Below are 21,714 nucleotides of genomic sequence, written 5' to 3'. Positions count from 1 at the left end.
AGTGCGCGCAACATGCAAGCAACAGCAGCAGCAGCGACGGCGACGCAAGATAAAGTTGGTCCGTCGCCAAGCAGACCCTCGAAAATGCTAAGAACGTCGTCAACGCCAACGCCACCGCCACCGCCACCGCCAGCGTCACCGTTACCATCACCTCCACCGTCACCGTCACCTCCACCGTCACCGTCACCGTCGCCGTCACCTTCACCGCCACCGCCACGAGGCGGAAGAGGAGGAAGAGGAGGAAGGGGAGGAAAAGGAGGAAGAGGAGGAATGATGTCACGAAAGGTAACACATAAAATACGTTATTGTATTGTTCGTCTGTTTGCTTCTCATTCGCTAAGACTTACGTACAGACTTATACCAAAATGTAATTGTAATATTGCCGCGTAATACTCGTCTGAGAAAAAATATCAAGATCTCGATTCTTGAAGTCATTCACAAGAAAAACGTATGCGCAAATACTCGCTCTAACAGAAAAGTTGCAAGTTTATTGGTTAAAAGTCATACGATAGCCAATAAATTACCAACTTTTCTGTAAGAACAGAATTTGCGAATACGTTTCTCTTGCGAATGAATTCAAGAATCGAGATCTTGATATTTTTTCTCAGACGAGTATTACGCGGCGATGTTACAATTACATTTTGGTATAAGTCTGTACGTAAGTCTTAGCGAATGAGAAGCAAACAGACGAACAATACAACTGTGTTTTTGCTTTATTATCGTCGTGTATATTTTTAAATAATTTTTAAATAAATTTATATTTATAGCAAATCAACGCAGCTGTTAGGAGGGAGATACAAAAGGAAAGGAAAAAAGCGTACGCTGTTGGAACGTACGAACAACATGGTTCTGCGTACGTTTCATCAGCGTACGCTTCAACAGGATACGCAGCACCACCGCCGCCTCCACTGGCATATCCGCCGCTGCCTACACCGTCGTATCTACCACCGCCGCCTCCACCGTCGTATCCGCCGCCTCCAATGTCGTATCCGCCGCCTCCAATGTCGTATCCGTCATACTATTATTATCGCGGTTATTATTAAAAACCAAAAAGATATATGTAATTTTTTTTAGAAATAAAAATTTTTAATTGAATACGTCCTGGGGCTCGATTCTTGAAGTCATTCGCAAGAAAAACATTTACGCAAATACTCGTTCTAACAGAAAAGTTGCAAGTTTATTGGTTAAAAGCCATACGATAGCCAATAAATTACCAACTTTTCTATAAGAACAGAATTTGCGAATACGTTTCTCTTGCGAATGAATTCAAGAATCGAGCCCCTGTGTTTTTGCTTTATTATACACATTATTATATACATTGAGTGCGTTCGGGGAGACGCTATTAGCGCTACCAGCATCAGTCCATCTTCATTACTCATTAAAAGAACAAGGATAAACTGATGCTGATAGCGCTAATAGCGTCTCCCTGAACGCACCCATCATACACATAATAAAATTATTATGAAACAACCAACATTTCTTTGTTTCTCCGCTAAAACAATTTTATCAATTGTAGAATAGATTCTTTCTTCCGTGTTATGGCTCAAGCGGTTCGAGCTCTTCCTTTGACGCGCTCTTATTTGCATAATTTAAAAAATTAATATCTCAATTGTTTGTAAACCAAACCCAACCTAACCTTGCAGCCGCCAGCAATATCCGGCGCTGCGCCGATCCGCAGCCTCGCCGTAGCCATCACAAGGATGGATAACGTAACGACAACAGCCCGAGAAGCCGAGATGAACGAGCGGACGAACAACCGAGCCGAATCACCAAGGGCAACGCCGAGGTACGTCCCGACACCGAGGAGCCGACCGTCAACGCCGACGGAAACAACGGACTCGAGCGCCGTGAGAGTCATGGTGTACGAGCCGCCGCCGATCGCCGACGACCAGGAAGCCGACGACAACATACCCCAGGCGTCACAGAGCATCTCACACTATGAGGAAGTGTGAAAACCTTAGTTTTAAGTTTATTACTTTGTAACGCGACCGGCAGAGCCGCAAACCGCGTATATATATATCTATATATTCATATTTAATCCCGTGTGAAATAGTTAATAAGATATTCGTTATAAAATCGCACCGAAAGCGAACAGTACTTATAAGGTGTGAATGCGACCGAGAGAATGCCGCGAATACACACGTAGCTTTAAGTTTAAAATATATTATATATGTTAAAAAGAAAGATATGTTATAATTATATTAATCAGCGCCGAGCGCAAGAAAGAGTTCCATACCAAACGCGAGAGACGCGTAAATTAAGTTGAATTAAATAAAGATTATAATTTGTGTTAGTTATTTCATGTTATAACGCAAAAGACTCATTTCACCCGACCATACGTCGACAGGTGCAAGGGGCCGATAGCCACCCGAGGGAGAATCACCCGACGCGACCCGCCGACCGAGAAAACTACCTGAGCGGCGAGCTCACCTTCGTCAAAGTTTGACAGGTTGAGGTTAGGAGCCCCAGTGTAGGGAGTCGCGAGCGACATGGATGACATACCGCGATACAATCAAAGGGAGAGTCAGCGTATATTATTGCCACTACCGCAGGGCATTATGTTTTATCTTAGGATAAGATGGGGAAACATCATTTATTTAGTGTTTATTTCATTAATTATTGATAATCACGCGCCGGGATACGCGTCGATCTTCTATGAGGTTTACGACACGACCATCGACGAGACCGCAACGTGAGAAACGCGAATGACGCGTATTATTATTATTTTCTAATATTCTTTAATCTCTTGCATCGTGCACATTGTAATATTTAGTTTATATTTTCATATACATATGTATAGCGACCGGATAGGTCTCAATATCGCTGCAGTTCCGGCATAATCCCAATTAATTACTTTATTTCATTATAGGATGCGTATGAACGCATATTTAACTTTAGATATTTCCTGAAGCGCCTTATTGGCCAGACCGGACAAACGCCGGAAAAGGAATGTACCGGAACTGCACCTCTGAACAGAACATACTTCTGTTTGGGGCCGAGCGGCGTATGCGCATGCGGGGCTCGGCGCCGAACAAAGAGGACTTCGAGTGTGAATGAGAAGGAACCACCCGAAGTCCCCCGATTGGCGGAAGAAAACGCATGACACCGGAAGCGCCAATCGGAGGGCGTCGGGTGGGGGGTGAATGCAGGCGTCCTAACGGATCACGGCTTGCCACTAAAAAAGTCTGCGAGTGGCATCCACAGCGAACGGACGTGAGTGCGAGACAGCGTTCGCTAGCGTAAAGTGGAATCGCCCAATAATTATATCCGAGCGCGAATATCGAGCGCGAGTGCATACTACTACGCGAATATAACTCGAACGCTCGAACGCAGATATTTCCGCGTTAGAATTCGCGAACGCGTAAAAGATCGCGACATTTCGGGCACCCAGCAACAGGCGTGGCCCGTTCTAGAAGCATCGCCGTACGCGAATAATACGCGCCTGCCGATCGTGCGAGGCCTGTGTACGTGTGAATGTGAAATATAAAGCAGAGCATTGTGAAAATTAAGTGTCTTGTTATTATTATAACCACGCCATCCCGGGCGAGTCCATTATTCCAAGGGGGGTTAGATTGCGTCATACAGCTACAGGCGACGACGAGGACCTTCCCCAAGGGCCCACGAAGCGAGGCAGACGCCAGCCGTGAGCCAGGACGACGGGCAACCGGATATTCAATCTGAAAGTCGAGAAACACATCTCCGGCCATCCAGCGCAGTTCAAGCGAGGCCACTTCCCTGGCGATGGGGATAAGCATTGACCTGGCGACCGTTAATCATCTTTAAAGTAAGATTACAGTGAATATTCCGGGATATTTGTATATTTCTCGACGTGTTCGGTTACAACCTAACCCAAGATCTAATCAAAGACGATGTTGGATTTTTATGTTTATCTCGATTTTTTTTACATTTTTATGAATATTGAGCCACATGGTCAGGGACACCTTGTAGATTTACATGTTTACATGCTACTATCTAGCTGTAGCTGAGTGACAACAGAATAAGAAGGGTAATGGTTTATCCAAACAAACTTGCATAAGCGCATAAGCATATACATAAGAAAATTGATTGGTCTACAAGCACTTACATAAGAAAATAGACCAATCGAATTTCTTATGCATATGTTTATGCGTTTATGCAAGTTTGTGTGGATATACCATAAGGATCGCTCTACACTGTCTCACGTATTGGAAATGATACGAACCGACCCTGACACGACAAAATATTAAACATGTGTTTTTACTAAAACAGAACACAATATTTATAAAATATTTACAAAATATTTATAATATTTATTTAAATATTTTATAAATATTTATCCAAATATTTTATAAATATTTTTGTGGTGTTAGATTTGACATATCATAAAGATTTATCATAAATATAATAAAAATATAAAATATTTATAAATATTTACAAAATATTATTTATACAAATCTTTATTTTTTATTTATCATAAATATAGTATAAAATATGTAATCTAGATTGTAATATGTTAAATAACGATTTTTTCTTCATGTATATAAAATATGTATAAAATATTTATATAATATTTAGAAAAAAAAAATTAATAAGTGTTTATAAATTTTTATCATGAATATTGTGTGCTGTCTGGGTAATGCGACTGTTCATATACATCAACATTGGCCAACACATATCGTCAACGGAATCTATCAATAATTGCATAACGCATGTTTTAACATTTTGCATTGATCAGGTTTATAATTTTGTCGTCGGTACGGGATGGTCTGTATCGTATATTGTGAACCGACCCTAATAGAGTGCGACAGCGGCGCCGAAATTTTCAGACATAAAATTTTTGCAGTCGTATAACTTTTTTATTAGAATTCCTACGCTCAATCAGAAGGCGCAGTATTGTTTGTAAATGTTTTCTCAAGGACGACCCTTGATTTAGGCTTGATGAAGGCTTGATTTATGTATACAAGATCTAAAATTTTTACATCAAGCACATTTTATTATAAGTCCACGTCAGAAATTTTTAACAGGTTCTGGTGGTACGTATACTGTGTTCATAAGACCGATTTGTAATAAAGCAGCATGGCGATAAGCAGCGGATGATTACCTACCAATCTACGGATTCGGGTTAGATTTCCGGCGCACTTTTCTTTTTTTATTTACAATCTGCAAAAAGGTTTTATTGACGTAAGACGAGATTTATAAATTTTTGTAAATTTTTCCTGTATAAAATAATTTTTTATTCCAATAAAGCTCAATTATTATGTATTTTGCGATTATTTTTTTATACGTATCGTATCCGAAATAAAAGGGACAAATATAACGCTATTTCAATGACACAATTTTCTTTTGCATTGTGTAAAAGGTATGGAACGGACGAACCATTCGTACGGTTGTAACCGATCATCACCTCGTTGGGTAACGAATTCGCTTCGGAAAATCAAGAAAAACAAACCTTTAGAAGACTCTCGTCCACGTCCTATTGGTCGCCAGCTCCTTTTACTACCAAGAAGCAAGGAATCTCCGTCCGTCGCCTGCTGCGATATCCGCCTGTCGTTTGCCGTCGGACAAATAATATGTGCGCTGGTTTGATAACTCAGCACAACACTTTCACCAAATGTTAATTTTAGCACTCTACGCTACCACGAGCGTGTCTACTTCGCTGTTGGTTCGAATAATCTTTATTTTTCTTTGTTTCAGGAAATGCTGTTTTTGCCGTCGGATCGCCGCTGACTCTCCGGATCGCCTCGTCCCTCCAAGGATGTGCTCAAGTACGTTGGTATATACTTTTCGCATGAACAGAATACCCCGGATGTTTAATATTCAGGACTTTATTTTCAGGAACCCCTCGGATTCGTCGTAGGATCTCATGCAGGTAAGAAACAGGTAAGTATTCACTACACTGCGTATTTGGTTTTATATTCACAAAATAAATAATTTATTAAAACGTAACACTTATCCTATTAACAGCACTCCCGTACGCGTCGCCTTATCACATTCGTTTCGTAATTTACTTATGCGCTATCGCGCTATGAACATTCGCCTGAACGCGTCGCTTTTTCACAAACGTTTCGTTTTGAGCGCGTTTTATTCGTTCGGTGCTAGGCTTCGTATATCCTAGTTCCCCGTCGCCTACTCGCATTCAGCGAACGGTCGTGACTCTATTGTTAACGCGGTTGCGCTTCCGCGGAACTTGTTCGATTGCACTATGCTAATCCCTTTTTCGCGAGTTAAAACTACGCGGGATGTTACCCGTGACGAACTCGGGCTCCAACAAGCTGGTGGGATGCCACTGCGTCCCCATTTATACCGGCGTGCCCCTCCAGTAACGCTCGACCAATCAGCGCTCAGGTTTTCGTTCCCCCGACATCTCGGCCAATAGCGCGCTGTGGTGTGTCTCGGATGGTGAGGTGTCCCCTCCAGGTCGTCTCCGCCAATCCTGGCACGAGTGGCAGTGCCGCTGCTGAAGCTCCCCACTCCTCACTCGCGAACCAATGAGGTTATTCCATCTCTGACTGTGGCGCTTGCCACATCTGCTGTCCGATTTTCGCACAAAGTGCATTCAGGACATCTGAGAATGCGTATAGATGCATGCCATATGTTTACAAGCACGCCGCCTCTCAAATACAGGTGTACTTTTCGGTGCCACCGCCTGCACTCTTCTCAGTTTTCACGCAGGAGCTGTTTTATCACTTAAAACTACCTTATATGCTATGTTTATACTAGATTACTATAAAATACATGCAAAAACATAAGAAATAATAAACGTAATATTCAAAATAAATTTTATGACAATAAACAATAAAAAATAGTATTTCTGCAATTCTTTCTGCAGTTCGTGCATTACTTGCAAATAATAAAACAAATAAATCAAACGCGAGCACTCGTGACTCGATTCGCACGATAAACAAAATTTGACTTGTTTGCGTGAGTCGCGCTAGCTCACTGACTTTATGCGCTTTATGACGATTATGTATAACGCCTAAGTCTATCGTCTAGTGACTTTCTTTCATAGAACCTTATGTGTAACAGGAAAGAATAATCTGTCGCGATCTTATTTCTACATCGCGATTTTGACTGCACTATGAAACATGCTTTACACTTAACCTCTAATTTTGTACGCTATTCACGTATCGTTAACGAAACTCTAAACTTATATATATATAAAAAATAAAGAACATAAATGTATGCTATACTAACAAAAGTTAAGCAAAACAAAATTATTAAAATTAATGTATACAAAAGAAACATGAAATAAAATAAAACTCTGAGAACAAATAAACTCTTATCTCTATGTAGCTTGTTCCCATTCGTCTGGTCTCTCGGCGTAAGGTTTTTCCCCTTGCATCCGTTGGAGCCTGACGCTGGTCGCTCGGAGGCCGCTCCACTCCTTTCCCGGTGTCACTGGGAACGCGGGAACTGCACTCACGATCTGCGCTGCGCCTGCAGTTGTTGTTGGCGTCGGTTCGGCTTGGGCGTCCCCTCTAGGCGGTTTAACGGTCAGGTCAAGAAATTAACAACGATGAATAAATGAAATTGAAAGTTTTAACTTTAAATTTTTCATTTTTCAATATTTTTGATTTTATATAAACTATAAAATAAAATTGTCATTGAAATAGCGTTATATTTTTCCTTTTCATTTCAGATACATATAAAAAATTAACTGTAAAATAAATAATAATTATGGTTTGGTATAAAAAAAAATTATTTTATACAGAAAAAATTTTTAACCATAAATATTGTTACGTTAATAAAAATTTTTCGCAATTGTATTAAAAAATAAAAAAGAAAGAAACTACGGCAGGAATTGAACTCGGATCGACAGATCGGTAGGTACTCGCCCACTGCCCGTCGCCACACAACGCTCTTGTAGATCGATCTTATGGACACGGTATATGAGCGGTGCCCGCGTGATAAACATATGCCGAAAAAGTTCAGACGCCGCGATCTCGGAGTCAGCTGAGCGCGCTCACGCCGAACCGACCGAACGTAGCCGAGCACGCGACGGTTTAGTGGTTCACGGAGCGCGATGTGTGCGTAAATGTGCTTGAGTTCGGGCCTCGGAATAGCAGTACGGCCTGTACAGCTGAGCGTTGTCTCCCATTGTCTCCTATCCTGTATCTCTTCATTACGCTGCCGCATGCCGATCCCGCCAACAGTTACCTCACGCACGTGGCTACGCGTCTCTTGTTTATATACATTGTTCGAGCGCCAGAATTGGTGAGGTATGTTGAATTTTCCTCAAAACAACAGCGTGTGACAAGACGTTACAACATGTCAGATCGCACGTTTACGAAAAAATATTTAAAACCAGATGCATCTATAAATAGCACTGGTAAAATTTATATTATTATTTATATAATATCTGAAGTGTCTATTTGATACTGGAAAATTTTGTAATATCATATGTATCTATTTAGACAGCACTGGTGAAAACAATAATACCCGAAGTGTCTATTTAGATTATTTTAGATAGTACTAGAAAATTTTATAATATCATATAGCATCTATTGACAGCACTGGTAAAAATAATAATACCTGAAGTGTCTTTAGATGGAAAATTTTGTAATGTCTTTTAGCATCTATTGACAGCACTGGTAAAAATAATAATACCTGAAGTGTCTTTAGATGGAAAATTTTATAATACCATATAGCATCTATTTAGACAGAACTGGTAAAAATAATAATACCTGAAGTGTTTATATGGTACTGAAAAATTTTATAATACCAACTGCATCTATTTAGACAGCACTGAAAAAATTAGTAATTCTTGAAGTGTCTATTTAGATAAAACTGGAAAACTATATAATACCATATGCATCTATTTAGATTGTATTGGTAAAATTTATAATATTTGGAACGTCTCTTTTGACGGTAATAGTAAAATCACTACCGCATTGGTATGCATGTGTACATGTATTTCCAATACATGTACGTTATAAGTTTATGGTAATACAGTACGAAATTAAAAATGTTGATAATTTACCGACGGGATTAGTTATCGACATTTTTAATTCCATTGTGACGGCGCTGGGGTCCGGTCGAAGTTCGCTCTTTACTTTAGCATCCCCTTAATCACAAAAATCTAAGAGATACGTATTTTTCTATACATGCGTGATATTTAAGAGGTGAAACATCCCTTTGAAAAAGCGGTTTTTTTTTCAAAGTCAATAAGTCGAAACTATAATATAAAAGAGATAGAAAAAAAGTCCCTAAAAATAAAAGTTTCACGATTTGAGGAAAAAATTTTTTCCTTATAACTTTAAAGTACTCTTCACTCCGTTAAACTTTCTGTTTAATAAACAAGCACGCCGGAAGCAAATGAGAACAGAATCAATTAAAGATGGAAGAAAATTTTAATGACTTAAAAATAATTATTGGCAGAATATAAAATAATTGATGACAATTTTGGTAGAGACGGACTATCGTAACAAATATAATGAAACACAAATATAAGATTACACACATATAAGATTACACAACAATAAGAAATTATTTAAGTTAGTAGTTTACAATTTGGTACAATAAATTCAAAAGTTAGTCACATTAATAAGCATGCATTTCATACAGTGAGCTTTATGCAATAAAATTATAATGGTAAGATTTACAATTAAGTAAGTAGTATTATATTTGAATAATAAGCATAATGAAAATTATGGAACAATACAAAGATTTAGTTAGAATACGTTAGATTTTTACATCAACAATTTTTAATAAAAAACATGAATGTTCTTTGTCGCACATAAAGCCGGGATAAAATGAAAATAATATTATATCAACAGTATTTCAAGAGAATTGACGCATATGCAAAGAAAGTTATAGAAACTTTGAATAATAAATGTTTAACATTTATGTAAAATGTCTCTCATCAATTGAATAAATGCAGAAAGTAATGCATCAGAAAGTAATGCATCTGATAGTAACGACGGCATGAGAACGTAACTGAATAATTGCTGGATAGAACAGCTGAACAGAAATCTCTGAGTTGAGTTCTGTCCTGTCAGTTAGCCGTCGTGCTAGTACCGAAGCAGGATGAAATCGCTCTCAAGAACTCAACTGAAATCACTCTACAGAGATTCCGTGTACCTGGAGCTCGATCTCCTTCTCTCTCTCTCAGCAGGCCGTAGAATTTGGGGTCGAATATGTCCCTCTCTCTCACTCTTTCTCTCGGAAGGCCGTAGTATGGTATCGAGTACGTCTCTCTCTCTCTCTCACTCTTTCTGCTCGCCGTGGTGACTGCAGGAATTGAATACGAACTCTATCTTTCTGCAAGCCGTAGGAACTGAATAAGCAGGAACTGAATAAGCAGTGTACTTGGCCGATAATACTGCCGATAATCTTGGAAGTGCAACAGATTTGCACGAGATACGTAGCACGTAACCTTTTACAATACGTATGTATTGTAATCTCAATGAGCGTCTTACTCCAACGCTCGTCTCAGAAAGAATGAATGAAAATCTGACTGTCTGTTTGTAGCGTCGTCAAAAGGAATTGGGTCAAACAACGCAAGATCAGACGTGAGTCGCGTCGAGGAGTCGGTCAATGTCCTCGGTATTCATCATGTACGAATGTACACAACTACATAGAAACTATCTTATGCATATGCGTCTTTAAATTCCCGAACACTTTCATTAAATAATTTTTCTTCTATCTCTTATAATTTCGACAATATTTGATTTTGAAAAAAATATCAACTTTTTTTAAAAGGTTATTTTATCCCTGAAACATAAATTTGCACATATAAAAAAATCTCTTAGATTTTTATGTTTAACAATATATAATATATTTTAAAGAAGGAGAATCAAATCGATGTTACACAGTTGTGACACTTGCTAGTCTATACTCGATCTGAAAGAAAAGGGGATGCTAAACTCCCCTTTCTTTGTTAACTAGTTGTTTTTAGTGATTAAATAAAATAAAAATTAAATAAAAATAATAAAATGTAGATATAATTATATACACTATATAGAAGCGTACGTTAAATAAAAACAAAATTGAATAATGTTCTTATTTTTATTTATTGTTTTTAATATAATTAAATATTGCATTAAATAAAATTAAAATATAATATTTAAAAAAATGTTTATATGTATATATGTATCATATATTTTATATTATTAAAAAATTCTTTATGAATATTTAATCAATAAAATAAAAAATGACATCACATTAATAATACCATTGCAGCTTAGTAATCTTAATAATATTAAAATACCTTACATTATTAAAACACATTATATGTAAAAAAATATATATTACTGGCTCATATTCTATTTAGGTAATATTGCTTCATTTGATTTGCTTTGCTTTCCAGCATTCTTACATTTATTTTCTATTAATTTTTTGAGCAAAATTGTCATTTCTTCTTTTTCTTTCTCTGGAAATATTTTAACTGCATAATCTAAAAAAAAAATTATCATTTTTAAATTTTTTAACTATAATAATATATAATTATTAAATTAATTTTACAGTATATTAGAAAACAAATTGATATATAATCTGTCTCTCTCTCTATTTTAATTTCAAACTATATCTGATCTCACAATAAATTAAGAATTATGGCAGTATTTAATGACAATATTTAATCAATCTTAAAAAACAATAAAGGCTTAAACGAATAAATTGAGTTTTAGTTGATAAAAACATATTTAATATTTTTATTTCCATACAAAAATTGACTTCTAGGTGAGACGGTTTAACAATAACTTTTATTTTTTCAGCTATCTTATGTAATATTTATGTAAAAACAGACAAAAAGACGTTCCATCTAAAAGTAAATTTTTAATGAAAATGAAGAATAAGACATTAAACGTATTTTTAATATCCAAAACTCAATCCTTTAAAGCTTTATTATTTTTAAAGATTTTATATTGATTTTGTCTAAAAACGAAAAAAATTATTTACAATTTCAATTTATTGTAAATAATTTCTGCCCGGAAATATTTAAAGTAAATATTCAAAATTTGTTACAATTTATAAACGTGTTTTAATTAATAAACTTTAATCAAATAGTTATTAACTAATAAAAACATAGAAACATATTAACATCAGTAATTTTTTTAAAAAGAAATTCTAATAATGTTTAAAATGTTACATTTTTAAAGATATAGTTAATAAATAAATCGTAGAAGTTTATTAGATGTGTAACCGTGAATTTTCGAATACTATTGGCTACGGATAGCCGCGGGCAATTCAAGATTTGGACGACGGGCTGGTTAAGTGAATGACGGATGCAAGCTATGTATGATTAACAACTATGATTTATTCTAATATATTCCTATCTAATATATACAGGGTTCCTACTCTAATATGTACAACTTATATCTAAGATCTCGCTATGCGAGGCGCGGGCAATTTGTTGTGGCGACGTGTGTCGCGGTGCGCATGTGCGCGTAGAGTTTCGGTGCCGGATTGGCTGCGGCGGGCGTACGGCCCGTGTATCGATCGGTCGGCGCGTCGATCGGCGGTAGCGGCCGGTCTTGATGACTGCGGCGCTCGTGGCGGTGTAATTACGGTGGTGTGGTGCGAGGCGGTGTTACGGTCGCGGCGGTGCGCGACTGCGCGATGCGGCGCGGAGCTCGGTTCGGCAGCCCATAGACCTTATAGATATGGACTGGCAATGCCAAGCGAAACCGTGTCCATACTTCTCTCTCTAAAGAGTCCGGAAATACGTTTCGCGCATGCTTGCACGTATTATACATTGAAATCCAATGATTGGATACGTTCTGGTCATGGGTCTAGTCACGTGTTTTAACATATATATATAGCTGTAATCATAGTATCGGTATTTTGGGAGGTTATTGAGATAAAATTTAGAAAAGTATCATTATTTTATATTATATTTATAAAATAAAAAATTATAATGGTTCGAAAATGTGTTATTTGTGGTTTAACCGATTCTGCAAAAAATAATGTTTCGTTTCATTCGTAAGTATTAATCATACTGATTATTTAATTGTTCTTAGTATAAAGTTAAATTAAATATATTAAAGATGCAACCTTAAAAGATACATTAACAATTTCAGATTTCCAACCAACGAAATATACAAAAAGAAATGGCTAGATAGGTGTAATATGACACAAGCGAAGAAGCAAGATAAAATTTGTTCACGTCATTTTAATGATTCTTCTTTTACTACATGGATTGGTCGCAGAAGTTTAAAAAAAGATGCAATTCCAGAATTATTTCTGGGCAAAGAAAATAAATATTTAAAAAGGTAATGTATAAATATTAAGATATTTAATTTCTAAATTATATATATTGTTTTTAAGAATTTAATAAAAAATTTGTTCTTAAATAATTTTAATTTTTTTTATTTTTAGAATACGAAAACATTCCTTGTCCTCTTCTAGTGTTCAATCTAATTTAGTTTTTCCATTAACTTCATATGTAGACAATATAATAGAGGTTCAGGATGAAGTTCAAGATGAGATTCGAGAACAAATAAAATCTGGGTATTACTCTTTGTTTTCCAGTAAAGTAAAATATACTTATATTGTGTAAATTTTAAATTATTGAAAATTTTATTAACTTACATTTAGAATAATGCTTGTTTTTATTCTGTTATATACATTTTATATATAGAACGCAAAATTTATCATCTACGACAACCTCAATTACAACAGATATATCAACCTGTATCACACCTGTTTTAAATGAAAGTACAAGTGAAAATGAACAAGATAAGAATATAGTATTACCATTAAAGTAATATTTTTTTAGTAATATTATATTTTAAAACTGTAAAAGTACTTGCATTATAAAATGCTCTTTTATTTTGTAGAAAGTCGATTTCTGTAACTAACAAGATTTCGTGTCCTGCAAGATTAGGCGATTGTACAGAGGAATATTTTTCTACTCCACGCCGTGCAAAAAAATGTTTTGATTTAGCAGTAAGAAAATTATTTGAACACAAAAAACGTTTGGATGCTTCCCGAAAACAAATTACAAGATTAAAATCAAAAATATTGTCAATGGAAGCTTTAATACAGAACTTACAAGATAAACAATTAATATCAGAAAATGCAGCCCAGATCTTATTGGTACATATATCACGTACATTTAACCCTTTGCGGCACACATTTTTCTATTAATCGGATTTTTATGAAAATTGGTGTAGAAAGGTTTTTAGGGTCGCTGACTACGAATCTGCCATCAGATTTCAACAATTCTTTTTTAAAATGACGGATTCAATATGGCAAGTCATGATTTTGAGTATTTTTTATCGGTTTTTTATGGAAATTGATATACAGAAATTTTTCAGAACACTGATTACGAATCTGCCATCAGATTTCAACAATTCTTTTTTAAAATGACGGATTCAATATGGCAAGTCATGATTTTGAGTATTTTTTATCGGTTTTTTATGGAAATTGATATACAGAAATTTTTCAGAACATTGATTACGAATCTGCCATTAGATTTCAACGATTATTTTTCAAAATGGCGAATCCAATATGGCGATTTACCATTTTGAGTATTTTTATAGGTTTTTTATGGAAATTGATATATTGAATTTTTTAGGGTCGGAATGTTGAAAAATTTCGAACTTTTTTACTTTTTTTTTACAAGAACAGATGTATAGAACCAGCTTTTTTAGGTTGATTATGTGTAGATCATCAGATTTTTGAAATTTAAATATGGAAAATTTCAAATAATGGGTGATATAAAATGTTTTTTTAAGATTTTATATTTTTTCATTTTTTCAACAATGGTACATAGAACATAAAATTTTTTCATAAAAGAAACCGCACTTAGTTTACTTCAGAGACACGAACGTGGACGTGGCGGTCATTGTCTCTATTTTTTTTTGTATTTTACAATTTTTTTTACTTTTTTATTTTTTCGCACAATTTACTTTTTTTATTACAGTTAGCACAGCACATCAATTTTTATATTCGTAATTAGCATTTTGAAAAATCTCTGTATACCAATTTCCATAAAAAACCGATAAAAAATACTCAAAATCATAAATCGCCATATTGGATCGCCATTTTGAAAAAGAATCGTCAAAATCTGATAGCAAATTCGTAATCAGCGACCCAAAAAACCTCTGTATACTGATTTTCACAGCTTTATGATTCTTCCTTCTTTCTGACATACATTTTTTGTAAAAAACACACACTTTTTTTCACTTTGTTTATTTATATAACAAAATTAACTAATAATAAAGGAAAATTATACCTTACCAAATATTACTAAGACTCTTACTAAAGTAAAATTACAAGAAAAAGTAATAAAATACAGTATTTAGTGTCCGAAGAATTAAAGAAATGACTTCAAGATAGGTTGTCGATATATCGACCACCGTGCCGCAAAGGGTTAATACGAAAAATTGTATTAATAAATAGTAATTAATTTAAAATATGCATATTAATTTTACCAATAATTGTGTAAATAAATTTTCATATTATTTTATGTAATATATAAATTTACAATACTAACATTTTTTTATCTATATTAAATAATGAAATTAAATTAAATTGCTGTATCATATTTTAAAAATTTATTAATGTATAAGCACGTAATTTAAACTATATAGAATTTTATGTAAAGTAATTTTATAAACAATAATGTTAGTTTGTAGCTTACATATTCAATTTACTCAAATAGATGCAGTAATTGATTCGGGTTTCTTTTCTTTTTACGATAATTTCTTTATACATATTTATCTTTTTTACTTGTACAGACGACTGAATCTAATTCACTCGCTGAAATAATAAAAAGACATTTATCAGGAGTTAAAAAAGCATCGTTCACTTCAGACTTAAAAAAATTTGCCGTGACGCTACATTTTTATTCAGCAAGGGCTTATGCTTATGTTAGAAAATCTTTTAATCAGTTATTATCTAGCGAAAGAACAATAAGAAAATGGTATGAGACAACTAATGGTAAGCCTGGATTTACACATGAATCCTTTAACTGCATTCGACAAAAAGTGCAAGAAGGAATTGTTATTATCAATGTTGTAATTGACGAAATGGCAATTCGACAACACGTCCATTGGGATGGTCATAACTATTCTGGTTTTGTTGACATGGGTTTTGGTTTCACCAACGACCACGATGGATTTGCATTTAGCAAAAAATGCATTAGTGTTTCTTGCTGTTGCTTTAAATAGTCATTGGAAAATACCATTAGGGTATTTTTTGATTGATAGTTTAAATTCTTTGGAAAGATCTAATTTATTAAAAACTTGCTTATCACTATTATATGATACAGGGTGTCATGTTTATTCCATAACCTTTGATGGAGCATTTGTCAATAAAGCGATGTGTGCACATTTAGGTGCTGCTTTTGATTTTAATAAGTCTTGTACTTTTTGTCATCCTAAAACAGGAGAAGATGTTTTCATATTTTTAGACCCTTGTCACGCTATTAAATTAATACGAAATACGTTTGGAGATAAAAAAATTCTTTTTAATGAACGAGGAGAAAGTATAAGATGGCAGTACATTGTTCAGCTTTATAATAAAGAGAAAACGGAAGGTTTAAAAGTAGCCACTAAATTAACAGGACGTCACATTAATTACCAAAATGAAAAAATGAATGTTCGTCTAGCAGCACAACTTTTAAGTGACAGCGTTAGTAAAGCGTTAATATATTGTGCAGAGAAAAAATATGATGATTTTAGTGGAGTTTCAGCTACAGCTGAATTTTGTTCTTTAATAAACCAAGCATTTGATATCCTAAATTGTCGAAGTAAATTTTCTAAAAAAAAATTTAATTTACCGATTAGTAACGATACACTTAAAGAATATTCTGAATTTTTGTCAAAATTTAAAACTTACATTTCTAATTTAAAAGACAATACTGGTAGACAAATCATACACTCAACACGAAGCACTGGATTTATTAGAATAGTTATTTGTCTGGAAAATGCATTAAAATTATATCAAATTTTGTATTCAAAAAAGTATATTCAATATTTACTTATGTACAAATTATTACAAGACCATATAGAGTCATTTTTTAGTGCAATTAGAAGCCGTGGAGGATTTAATAGCAATCCCACATGTATTCAGTTCGAAAGTGCTTATAAAAAGTTGTTGATACATCATGAAATATCAGGCTCGGAATATACTAATTGTGCAATATTGGATTCAACATCAGTATTAACTGTTTCTCCTAATCATAAAAATAATACTAATATTAATAGTAACAAAACTAATTTAGATATAAACTTATTAATTAATCACGATTATAGTTCTACTATTATTTCCTTAACTCCATTTGTTGAAGATATAACTGAATACATAGCTGGATTCATTGTCAAACAATTAAAAAAAAAGATATCATGTACAACATGTGAACAAGATTTATAAGAAAATGACACATTTAATTTATTGTTACTTATAAAAAATAAAGGTAAATTAATTAAGCCATCAAAAGATGTCGTTTACATTTGTACATGGACAGAAAAAATTATTAGACAAAAACAAAGTGATATTTTTAAACCAAATATGAAAATTGTGATTGTTAACAATGTTGTACAACTTGTATTACCATATGTATTTCTTAACATGGATCATCATATTCTTTCTCAAGATCCATTTGATAACCATAAGAAACAGTTAATTGTATCTGTAACAGAACATTACATAAATGTAAGGTTTCATCATTTAGCAAAAATGTATAATAAAGAAAAAAAACAGAGACAAAAATTGACAAAATTAATTCTATTTCAACACAAATAAAAAATAAAATAAAATAATTAAATGGTTTTTATTTTCTATAACACTCCCTTTTATTAAATTATTATAGATATTAAATATATTTCAAATAAAATATAATAAGCTATTTTTAATATAAAATTTAACTAGTTTTAATTAGCTTTTTATAAATATTTAACGTACTTTTAATCTCAAATAAGAATTGCCTCTCGATTTCTTGACACAATTTATTGGTTATATTTGGTTATATGGTCATGATGTAACGTTGTTTTTATATATGTGTTGCGCTGACATGCGCGATAGTGATTTCCGGTAACTTTAGAGAAAGAAGTACTAAAAAGTCAGTTTCTCTCTCGCACCTCTTCTCGCACACCGTTTTCTATACACAAACTATAGGCAATTGCCAGTCCATATCTATAAGGTCTATGCGGCAGCCACGGCGATCAGCTGTTCGGCGATCAGCTGTTGTCAGCGAGGATCATCCCGCATGGATGATCCTCCGCGTCGGCGATTTCCCCTCAGTGCGGGGTCCCCGTGTGCGGTCGGGATCGGTAGCTCAGTACGCGTACCGGGATTCGGGTGACGAGCGGGGCGGTGGTCTGCCACTCACTATGTGGCGCGAGGAAGCGCTCAGTGCGCGTTGACAAGAAAGCCGGTGCTAGGTTAAGTTCGGCACTCAGTGCGTGCTCTGGAGGCTTAGCTCAATTCGCTAAGAGGATCGGTCGGCTCAGTTCGCTAGACCGGGGAGATCTGCTCTCTTATCACCAGCGGAGGGCTTTTATAGCCCCCGTTTGGTGACAAGAGGAGCGGAGAAGTGCGGGGAGAAAGGAGGGGACCACACGAGGTAGGAGGGTAATGGCCTCGTATCTATACGTCTCAACGACGGCGGCGGAACGGCTCGTTACAGATGTGTGCTGTAGAAATTTAGTTATCGATTTCCTTTAATAATTAAGTTTCGTGACTATATTTACCCAATATAGCTTTCTGTTTATTTGTATCCAGTTCGGGTTTTGCTGCTTCGGTAAATTTTCCCTTTTTTCCGCTTCTAGAGCAAGAAGTGAAATCTGCTTTAGTATATAAAGTGTTTAATAAATCCAATAATAATAATCTTTCATTTTTTTCGGATTTTTTCTTCAAGAATAGTTTGGTGTATTTTTACGCCACATCCAAGATCCACCTGTTATGTAAAAAAATATACAAACAATAAAGTATAATGAAATTAAAACTTTAAAATAAATTTTTTTTAATTGTAAATTTGTAAACAAGTGTAAATTACTCTCTTAAGTTGAGCAATTTTACGTTTTTTTATATTTTTCAAGACGTTATACTATTTTAGCAATTGTTTTTAATATTTTCTTTATATTTGTTATAATAAAGTTTTTTTTTAATAGTGTGAGCGTTAAATAACAAAAGAAATGTAAAAATTAAAGATTTCAACAAGAAATAATTATAAGTAGACTCGCATTTAATGTAAAAGATATATTTTAAAACATTGAAATAAAAATATGTAAATAAATAATAATAAATAACTTACCAATAAATTTTCCGTATTGTTGCGCTTCCCGAAGCACTCTCGCACTTCCACACACTCACTCTTCCGCTTGCGAGCGCGGCGGAATAAGAACACGCTTTTGGCGAACAAGAAACTTTAATCAAAGCTGCGAACACGTTTACAACTCCGAGCACGTCCGCACGAGTTGACGTCTCAGGAAGTTCTAAACAAAACCATTTGTTTATACATAACTAAGCAACGCCGGGGCCGATAGACTCAGCTGACTGAAGCAATCGATATATTGATTTTTCGCGTTAAGCTTGCGCCACAACGCGCGCAAAGCTCACGCTCGCGAAGCTCGCGTTCGCAACAGTATTATTTGGTTGAATATTTTCATTCTGTTCATATGAAACATTTTCGTTAATGTCGTTTACATTATGATGACAGTCTGTAATATCTGCATCATCTACCTGTAAGAATGTATAAATCTAGAAAATCAATATTTAGAGACAGTAAATATATTATGATTAAAAACTCTTATAAAAATAAGAAAATTATATATTATATACCTGCTCCTCATTATCAACTTGTGCTTTTTTTGACTCTTCAAAGCGAATAGATTTTAAACTTTCAGAATCACCTTTTTGATAGTTTTCTATAAGCTCTAAGTTATTTTTTAAATTGCCAATCAATAATTTTTTTGGTTTTAAAGATAACACTTTATTGTTAGTATCAAAAGAAGAATCCTATTCAGATTTTTAAAATATGTAGAAAATATAATTGGATATTTTTTATTTGATATAAGTGTTTTTATATAAATGATATAATATATACTTCTTTCTGCAAATCGTTTTGTGCATCTTGTACACAATGTAAATTCTACAAAATTTTTTAACATATGTTAGTTTTAATAATAAATTTTTGATATACTACACTTTTTAAATAAATATATACACACTGAAAAAAAATGTTAAGTTAGCTAGTTTGATACAATTTTTTATATCAAACAAAATACAGCGGCCACGGGCTATCAAGCAAATAATAAGTAAATGTATGCATTTTTCTATAAAAAAATCAAATTATATAAACCTAATATTAGTTTATTTAAAATAAATATCTGATAACACCAAACAATTCTATATTTTATTCTACTAAACATTTAATATAGCTAGCAAAATATTTTGTAAGAAGAATTAAATATGCTAAGTAAAAAATGTACAAATAGTGAAACATGTAATTTAACAGATTTGAATGGCAATATATATCAAGTATTTTAGCAGGTATTATTTTATCGATATGTGTAATATTAGTTGCTTGGCAATGTTTTATGAAATTCTGGATCCCAAAATCCTTTTAAGAAAAAAAGATTACTTTGTATTTTACATAATCAATATATTATTTATATCAAAAATGATGAGAAACATTAAATATACCTTCTGGTGTACGCGGTCTTTCGTATTCGTATTTACGCGGGTGCCGTGAGATTTGATTTTTTCGCTTTTGCACATCTTCTTTCGACAGAGACAGAGCCTTGTAATACTAAAAAATACATATAAAAGTTAATGCTTTTTTAATGAAGAATATGCTTTCTGCATATATTTTATTGTAATTTGTATTACACTTTCACATTCCCAGCAATCCCAAGCATTCAACTTTGTTTTCAGCTTTATTGCATCGCATATTAATTTGCTCTGGTACATTACTCTTTTTTTTTGCAATCTGTAAATAATATTTCTATTATATATATATATATATATATATATATATATATATATATATATAATAGAATATATATATATATATAAAATATATATATATATATATATATATATATATCATAAGAATATGTAACTTTATGTAAAAATAAACAAGTGTTGAATTCCTATATATATGTATATTCCAACTATATCCTACATATATTTATATATAATTTATTAGTAATATACGCTTTAGATATATATTCTACAAACATATTCATAATATACTAAAAGATATTTCGAGTAGCTACTGATAATGTGCTCAAGATATTTGGTTGATATACTTACGATATAACAAAAAATGTTCTGAGTATATACTGAGTAGGCTTCTAGGCGAGACATAGGAATATCATTAGTATATTCTTAGAATATCATAGTACGTATTTCGAATATTAATGGGATATACACAATCTACGTTTGTGATATACTGCGAACATGCTAAGGATCTACCTGTGCTGTATGGGTAGTTACCCACACAGCACACTTTATCCTAGGGATGTCCCTGAGATGTCATTTTAGGATATCGCAATATCGTTGGATATCCGTGGACCGTCTGCGATATCCAAGGGATGCACAATGTCCACCGATTTGATATCCTGTAGATATCTCAAACGATATCCAGAGGATATCCAAGGGATTTCCTGAGATATCGTAATATACCGTAATGAAAAAATTTGTCAGAATTAAAAAAAATTTTTTCAGGATCTGATAAATATTCCGATTTTTTATAAGAATTAAAACGTTTCTCGGAAAAACTTTGAAAATAAAAAATTTTGATTAATTTAGAAAATTTTTGAATATTTCTAAGTATTTTTAAGA

General features: G+C 33.8%; 1 protein-coding gene and 1 long non-coding RNA gene across 3 annotated transcripts; one reads left to right on the top strand and one right to left on the bottom strand.

Moving 5' to 3' along the window:
- Positions 1 to 5,208: 5,208 nt before the first annotated feature.
- On the bottom strand, positions 5,209 to 20,233 carry LOC105835386. 2 transcript variants are annotated; one of them, XR_004963251.1, is made up of 3 exons: positions 19,181 to 20,233; positions 18,618 to 18,823; positions 5,209 to 7,457 (listed from the first exon to the last, which is right to left on the bottom strand). It is a non-coding gene; the product is annotated as an uncharacterized LOC105835386 (long non-coding RNA). The 2 variants fall into 2 exon arrangements; XR_001138974.3 differs by lacking the exon at positions 5,209 to 7,457 and adding an exon at positions 11,116 to 11,374 and having other exon boundaries at positions 19,181 to 20,232.
- LOC118645538 (DNA transposase THAP9) lies at positions 12,807 to 14,772 on the top strand. The gene is made up of 4 exons (XM_036286819.1): positions 12,807 to 12,900; positions 12,999 to 13,190; positions 13,297 to 13,428; positions 13,559 to 14,772. Exons 1-4 carry the CDS (start codon positions 12,836 to 12,838, stop codon positions 13,683 to 13,685), a joined length of 516 nt encoding a protein of 171 aa, XP_036142712.1. The 5' UTR covers positions 12,807 to 12,835; the 3' UTR covers positions 13,686 to 14,772.
- Positions 20,234 to 21,714: the final 1,481 nt, after the last annotated feature.

Source organism: Monomorium pharaonis, chromosome 1 (assembly GCF_013373865.1).
Source record: "Monomorium pharaonis isolate MP-MQ-018 chromosome 1, ASM1337386v2, whole genome shotgun sequence".
NCBI lineage: Eukaryota > Metazoa > Arthropoda > Insecta > Hymenoptera > Formicidae > Monomorium > Monomorium pharaonis.
This window is presented reverse-complemented; position numbering and strand designations above follow the sequence as displayed.